Below are 8217 nucleotides of genomic sequence, written 5' to 3' on the forward strand. Positions count from 1 at the left end.
TTGGGGGTGGGGTAGAGGGGTTTTGCCATTTCCTCTGACCCTGAGAACTCTCATTCTTAATTCCAGGTACTACTTTTAGGGCCATAGTGCCTTGACTCTTTCAGTGGCGGGGACCTCCACCCAGGCCCCCAGGTTTCCCTAATACAAGCCCCAAGGCCTCTTTCCACTGAGGGTTTCCTGCCCGTTCTGCAAGGAGCCTGGGGAGGCTCACTGCCAAATAAGGGAGCTGAGGACATTCAGGATTCTCAGCCTCTATCCCTGCTGTGTGCTTCCCGAGCCCCTCTCTGATGATTTCTTCACTCTGTTTTCCCTGCAGCAGGAGGTCTCCAAACACATCCATCCCCTGGTTTCTGATCCCCTCTTCCAGGAAGCCCTCCATGCTAGCACAAACATGAAACAATGATGTGTGAGCCCACGGTTCACTTCAGCACCGTACCCTGCCCCTCACAGGCCAAAATTGGGCTTTCTTTCCTCTCCTCTTCTCTAAGAAGGCCTCCTCCCAAGCTTCTTGGTTCACCACTGTCTCCTGCCCACTAGCAGAGCCATTTCTCATTCAGTTACTAAGATCACAGGATTTGGAATCAGACAGACCCGTGTTTAAATCTCTGCCTTCTTAGTTTGGATTCCCCAGCAGCAGACCCACAGATAAGAATTTGAATGCCAGTGATATATTTACAAGGAACAGGGAAATTGGGCAGAGAGGAAAAGTGGGACAGGGATGGGAAGGGAGAGCCACTAAATCTGATGATCATTGACTCTTTATCCTACAGAGAAACTGCAGAGCACATGCCTCAGGGGGATCCCACTCCAGGGTGAGGGAGCTGGGGTATCTATACACCAACTTCCCTGGCACTTCTAGCCTTCTACGGGTGGAAGTGGGGAAGCCTCCAGGCACAGAGATGCAGATACAGATAGATGCCACTGGAGCTTCCTAAAGGTCTGAGAGAGGTGGCCAGGCCACTGACAGTGTCTGCTGTGACTCCTCTGCCAGTGACTAGCTAAGCTATGTGACCTTGGGCAAGTTACTCCACCTCTCTGAGCCTTAATTTCCTCATCTGCAAAGTCTAGGCAACAATCCCAGCTGTAGGGGCTGGGGGTAAGCAAGGATATGAGATCAGGCATGAAAAGCCCTTAGTACAGAGTGGGATGGAGCGGGGAACACGTGGTGGGCATTCAGCAGGCTCAGCCGAGATCTGACCATTTTAACTTTAATCTTACCTTGGTTCTTCTCTGCTTTGCTTTCTGATCCTGACATTTGTTTTTTGAGCAGTGCCCTAGATTCTGCCTCATGGTGTGCCCCACAGCAAAGTGTTTGAAGTGAACGCATCTAAGCTGCCAAGAGTATCCACAGCTCAAACGACTCCTGTCCACGGTCACCGCCCTGCCTCGGCTCCTTCTAGCCAGGACTGTCCTCCCTCAGGCCAGTGGCTAACCCAGGCCTGGCCTTGAGCTGGGTTTTCCCTGCCTGCCTGGAACTCCCGTCTCTTTCTTTCTTTCTTAGCATCCCACCCCGACTGGGAAAGCTGTGGGGAGAGCTGCGTGCAGGGGCTTGCTACCCTGAGACACCAGACTCAGTTTCCTCATCTGTAACGTGTTTGTGGGAGAATGCAGGGTGCAGTGGGGGGTGGGGGCTGGCCTGACTCATCTCCAGGGATTCTTTTTCCTCTTGCAGCCCACGAATCTGTCGTAGGAGGTACCCACAAACAGGCCACTTACGGGCAGGGTATCTCTCATGGCGGCAGTCTAAGTGAAAGTCCTCCTCCTCGCTCCCGTCCCTCTTCTCCATCCTGGAAAGAGAAAAAAAAAAAAAAAAACCTGGGTAGGAAAGAGAAGGATGAGTGGGCAGAGACCCAGGATCTGAAAAAGTGCAGTCTTCCCTTCTTTGGAGAACACTTTGCAAAGTAACTTTCCACCTGCCGCCCTGCGAGATTTTGACCACAACCCCGTGAGATGGGCATCATTACTCCCATTCTATTGATGAAGAAACTGAGGCTTTTGGAAGTGATGTGACCAACCCAGTGCCATGTAGCTGATCAATCAGAGGCGGAATAGGGAGGCAAACCCATCATTCTGTCAAAAAGAGGAGCATCAATTATGTGCGAATGGTATATTACAAAAGATGTTTACAGTTTCATTTGTTTTCAGAATTATACATCGAAATGCACAGAAATTATTTTGGCAAAATATACACCAAAAGGTTAATGGTGATTATCCCTACATAATGAATATAGGGAATTAACTCCAGAGGCTTCTTTTTGACTACTTTATTTTCTGATGGAGGGCAACAGGCTTTTATTCGCTAAGCAGCACCTTTTTTCCCCAGAGACAAGGTCTCACTCTGTCGCCCAGGCTGGAGTACAATAGCACAATCGGAGCTTGCTGCAGCCTCCAACATCCTGGGCTTAAGCAATCCTCCCACCTTACCTTTCCAAGTAGGTGGGACTACAAGTGTGTGTTACCATATCCAGCTAATTTTAAATTTTTCTATAGAGATGGGGTCTTGCTGTGTTGTCCAGGCTGATCTCAAACTCCTGGCTTCAAGGGATCCTCCTGCGTCTGCCTCCCAAAATGCTGGGATTATAGGCATGAGCCACTGTGCTCGCCTCTGGGAAGCATTTCTTAACTATATTTAAACACACCTTTTTTGTTTGTTTGTTTGTTTGTTTGTTTGTTTTTGACACAGAGTCTCACTCTGTTGCCCAGGCTGGAGTGCAGTGGCATGGTCTTGGCTCATTGCACCCTCCATCTCCCAGGCTCAAGCGATTCTCCTGCCTCAGCGTCCCAAGTAGCTGGGATTACAGGCATCCGCCACTGCGCCCAGCTAATTTTTGCATTTTTATTAGAGACAGGGTTTCACCATGCTGGCCAGGCTGGTCTCGAACTCCTGACCTCAGGTGATCCACCCACCTCAGCCTCCCAATAAAACACTTTCTAAAGATAACTCTGCATACTATCAAAGCCCCTGTCTCCCAAATTCTGGCACAGTGTTCTTTCCCACCAACAATTGCAAGAACTTCTCAGTGTGGTTTCTCTCTCCTCCATCATCTCAGGGTTGCAGTGGTCCCAGAGGGAGCAGCCTCTGAGGGGTGGCAGCAAAGGAGAAGCATGGAGCAGAGGCTGCTGAGGACCTGGACAGTGGAGGCAGGCACCTGGCCTCTGACACAGCTCCAAACTTAGACCCTCACACGCGTCCCACTGATGGCTGGGCCTGAGAATGGGTGGGGCCGTGTTTCCTCATCGCACACATGCATTTGTAACCCAGGTAAATTCCTGAGCTCCACACAGTCCAGTCCAAAGGGGCATCACATTATAGAAACACAATCTAATCCTCTCAAGTAAGAACAACTCCAGACTGGGCGTGGTGGCTCATGTCCATTTTCCTAGCATTTTGGGAGGCCAAGGCAGGAGGATCACTCGAGGCCAGGAGTTCAAGACCAGCCCAGGCAACATAGCAAGATCGTCATCTCTAGAAAACATCAAAAAAGAAGCCAGTGCATGCTGGAGTGGTGGTGTGCGCTTCTAGTCCCAGCTACTCAGGAGGCTGAGGCAGGAGGATTGCTTGAGCCCAGGATATCAAGGCTACAGTGAGCCATGATTACACCACTGCACTCCAGCCTGGGCGATATAGCAAGAACCCCATCTCTAGAAGAAATTTAAAAATAAGCCAGCACATGTGGTGTGGTGGTGTGTGCCTCTGGTCTCAGCTATGGTCTGGGCTGAGGTGGGAGGATTGCTTGAGCCCAGGAGATCGAGGTTGCAGTAAACTGTTATTACACCACTACACTCCAGCCCAAGCAACAAATGAGACCCCGTCTGAGAAAAAAAAAAAAAAATGCCCAATCATTATTGTCTCTCCTAAAGCACACAGTAGGTGCTCCAACCCACACAGCTTGACATTTTTCCTCCATCCCTCTCTTTTCTCTCACTTGTCTTGCAGCTGTCCTAAAATGTCTCTCAGTCTGTCTTCGTCTCATTCTCAACACTTCCCCTAAACTCCCTTCAATGTCCTTGGTGTGGCATTTTCCCTTTTCCCCACCCTCCCTGTCTTTCCACTGCTATCTCCTCTTCTCTCATGCAAGGAAGGCTCAATCCTTTCCAAAGTAAATGCCCTATCTCTGTTCCCTGACTCTTCCCATCACCTCTTATTCCTAGTTGCACATCCAGGAAGCCTGAGCTGAAGGAGAAGACAGGGGAAAGTGAGAGTGACAAACTAGCAATGCCAAAGTATCCTTAGTAGAAGGGAGAGAGATACTCATATATTGATAATCGCCAATCATTCATTCATTCATTCGCTCATTCACCAGGAACTTCCTGAGGACCTTCTCTGTTGGCACCAGATGCTGTGTGGAGGACAGGAATGTCTATTTCATAACCTCTGCCCTCAGAGTTCTTCCAGCCTAGTAGGGAAGACAAGCTTGCACCCTAGTTAGAAAATGGCAGGTGAGGCTGGGTGTGGTGGCTCATGCCTGTAATCCCAGTGTTTGGGAGTCTGCAGCAGGCAGATTGCTTGAGCCCAAGAGTTTGAGACCAGCCTGGGCAACATGGTGAAACTCTGTCTTTACAAATACTAGCTGGGTGTGGTGATGTGTTCCTGTGGTCCCAGCTATCTAGGAAGCTGAGGTGGGAGGATCACTTGAGCCCAGGAGACAGAGGCTATAGTGAGCCATGATCTCATCACCTTACTTCAGTGTGGGTAACAGAGTGATACCCTGTCTCAAAAAGTAAAAAAGGTCAGGTGTTGAATAACACTACACAAGGACTGTCTGCACCAAGGGGCTAGGGCTGTACTTCCCAGGAAACATACTCTGAACATTTTCTGCTTATAAATTTTGCCTGTAGCCTGGGTGGCCCTAGACCAAAGGAATGTGTGTTGATGCCATAGAAAGACAAATTTCAGTTCAACAAAAGGATAATGTCTTTTTTTTTTAAGTCTTTTTTTTTTTTTTTTTTTTTAAGATGGAGTCTCACTCTGTTGTCCAGGTTGGAGTATAGTGGTGCGATCTCAGCTCATCACAACCTCCTCCTCCTGGGTTCAAGCAATTCTCCTGCCTCAGCCTCTCAAGTAGCTGGGATCACAGGCGTGTGCCACCACACTCAGCTAATTCTGTATTTGTAGTAGAGACGGGGGTCCCACCATGTTGCGCCACCAGGCTGGTCTCGAACTCCTGACCTCAGGTGATCCACCCACCTTGGCCTCCCAAAGTGCTGGGATTACAGGCGTGGGCCACCGTGGCCGGCCCAAAAAAGTCTTTTAATAAAAAATCTTGGCTATTTTCCTGATAACACAAGCTTGTTTCAAAAACAAGCAAACAAAAAACCTCCAACACTAGAGACAGCAAAAGTCCCCCTATAATCACATCTACATGTAATGGGATCAACATTGTTAGCAGTTTGGTACTTTTTTTTTTCAGAACTAATACTTTTTCTACACAAATAGACTCAAATTAAACACATTTTTGAACCTGATTTTCTTTTTAACTATCCAGAAATTTTTCATTTGAGTACACCTAGATCTCACTCACCTTTTTTTTTCTTATAGCTGTATATAAAAGAATAATTAATATTCAATACCCCCATTGGTAGACATCTAGGTGTTTCCTCATTTTTGTTGACTCTTCCAAATAATGGTGCATGTGGTGAGTTTCCATCAGCAGAGGTGCTTAGGACTAGAGTATCGCCAATCATGAAGTCATAACTGAACTCAAACATTAAATGGGAGGGTGGACCAGATAACAGCCCCGTCCTCACCCTAGAACACCACCTCCCTGGCCACGTCCAGCACCTCTAAGTCAACAGAGGTCAGTCCTATTACATAAAGGGCTTCCAACATCCTCCTGCTTTTCACAGCCTTGACCATGAACCAACCCCTCCATCCATCCTTGGCTCCCAATTCTCCTGGTTTCTTTTCATTGTTATTGCTATTGAGATGGAGTCTCGCTCTGTCGGCCAGGCTGGCATGCAGTGGTGTGATCTTGGCTCACTGCAACTTCCACCTCCTGGGTTCAGGCAATCCTTCTGCCTCAGCCTTCCAAGTAGCTGGAATTACAGGTGTGTGCCACCATGCTTGGCTAATTTTTTTATATTTTTAGTAGAGATGGGTTTTTGCCATGTTGACCAGGCTGGTCTCAAACTCCTGACCTCAGGTGATCCACCCGCCTCAGCCTCCCAAAATGCTGGGATTACAGGCATGAGCCACCATGCCTGGTCTCTCCTGGTTTCTTCTCTGAAATCTCATCTTCCTCCAGGCCTCAAGCTGGGCACCTCCTTGGCTTCTGCTGGGAGCCTCAGCCTTGGGAAGTGGGGCCCTATGAGCAAAGGGGCCGATGTCTAAGAAGATAGTCAGTCCAGCCTGGCACAATACCTTCCCTCCCTCATCACCCAAGCCTTGCTGCCCAGAACCCCCCACTCAACAGCTGACATATCCAGTAACACCTGCCAAGGAGAGACCCAGGCCTTGTGCTGGGCTTGGGGGCCAGAGGGACCAGCCAGAGAGACCCCTGCCCTCAAGGATCTCCTGTTGGTTTTACCCATACACAAATAACCGTGGCTTCATGTGCTAAGTTTCAGGCCAGGAGGATATGAAGAAGGTTGGCAGGGCCAATAATTATCTAGTCCAGGGGTTGGTGAACCTTTGCTGTAGAGGCTCAGATAGTAAATACGTGAGGCTTTGCAAGCCATATGCTCACAACTACTCAACTCTGCCCCTGCCGTGAAAGCAGACGTAGACAAGATAGAAACAAATGGGTGTGGACAGCAGCAGGTGGTGGGCGGGATTCGGTCTGTGTGGATGGCGTGTGAACGCCTGGTCAAGCCCAGTGGTTCTCAGCTTGGCTGCACAGTGAAGCCACCACGGGAGTTTTTAATTACGGGGGGTGGGGAGCAGGGCTGGAATGTACAGCCCGGGTTGAAAACCACTGGTGCAGGGACCAGCGGAGGCTTCTCGGGGTGGTACTGTTTGAGCTGCATCGTGAAGGCCATAGAACCTGCTCACTTCCTATCTATCTATTTATTTATTTATTTATTTATTTATTTATTTTTGAGACAGAGTCTCACTCTGTCACCCAGGCTGGAGTGAAGTGGCGCGATCTCAGCTCACTGCAATCTCCACCTCCTGGATTCAAGCTATTCTTCCGCCTCAGACTCCCCAGTAGCTAGGACTACAGGCATGCACCACCACACCCATGCTGCCCTTTTTGAATTTTTAGTACAGACAGGCTTTCACCATGCTGCCCAGGCTGGTCTCCAACTCCTGACCTCATCTGATCCACCCACCTTGGCCTCCCAGAGTGCTGGGATTACAGGTGTGAGCCAGCGCACCCGGCCAGCTTTTAATTCTTTTTAACTTGTATTTTAGATTCAGGTACGTGTGCAGGTTTGTCATAGAGGTAAATTGCGTGTCACGGGGCTTTGGTTTACAGATTATTTTGTCACCCAGGTAATGAGCATAGTACCTGATAGATGGCTTTTTGATCCCCTCCCTCCTCCCAGCCTCCACCCTCAAGTAGGCCCTGGTGTCTGTTGTTCCCCCTATGTGTCCATGTGTTCTCATCATTTAACTCTTACCTACATGTGAGAACATGCAGTATTTGGTTTTCTGCCTGTGTTAGTTTGCTAAGGATAATGACTTCCAGCTCCATCCATGTTGCTGCAAAGGACACAATCTCATTCTTTTTTCTGGCTGTGTAGTATTCCATGGTGTGTACGTATCACATTTTCTTTATGCAGTCTACCACTGATGGGCATTCAGGTGGATTTGATGACTTTCCTATTGTGAATAGTGCTGCTGACCTGCTCACATCTAAGAGAGGAAGCTGAGCTCCAAGCCTGGACCTGCCCATCTTTCTATGACGCAGTGTTGTCATTCTGGAAAGAGCTGGTTTCCTTGCACAGACTTGAGACTGTCCACCAGATTCAGCAAGGAAGACACCAGATCTGCAGAATCTGCAGGGTCTTGGCCGCCCTCTGGGCCTGGCTAGGGCTTGGCAGTGGTTCTGGGCAAGGGCTGAGTGCCCCCAGTGGCGGGGCTCCCTGGCAGGAAACACAGAGGGGACAAGCGTAGGCTTTGGGCACAATGAGACCTTGGGCTGTAGGGTGAGGAGGAATCGTGGTTGAGCTCAGCTCTGCTATTTTTTTTTTTTTTTTTTTTTTGAGACGGAGCCTTGCTCTGTCACCCAGGCTGGAGTGCAGTGGCCGGATCTCAGCTCACTGCAAGCTCCT

General features: G+C 49.1%; 1 protein-coding gene across 2 annotated transcripts in view; it reads right to left on the minus strand.

The window, feature by feature from the left end:
* The window catches only part of GSG1L (GSG1-like), a 196331-nt gene that overhangs the window by 14962 nt on the left and 173152 nt on the right, over nt 1-8217 (minus strand). For both annotated transcript variants that reach the window (XM_011982340.1, XM_011982339.1), the window contains one exon: nt 1717-1787. In XM_011982340.1, coding sequence (XP_011837730.1) covers nt 1717-1787 — 71 coding nt within the window. The remainder of the gene's footprint in view (nt 1-1716; nt 1788-8217) is intronic.

This window comes from Mandrillus leucophaeus, unplaced genomic scaffold, assembly GCF_000951045.1.
Source record: "Mandrillus leucophaeus isolate KB7577 unplaced genomic scaffold, Mleu.le_1.0 Scaffold24, whole genome shotgun sequence".
NCBI classification, from domain to species: Eukaryota; Metazoa; Chordata; class Mammalia; order Primates; family Cercopithecidae; genus Mandrillus; species Mandrillus leucophaeus.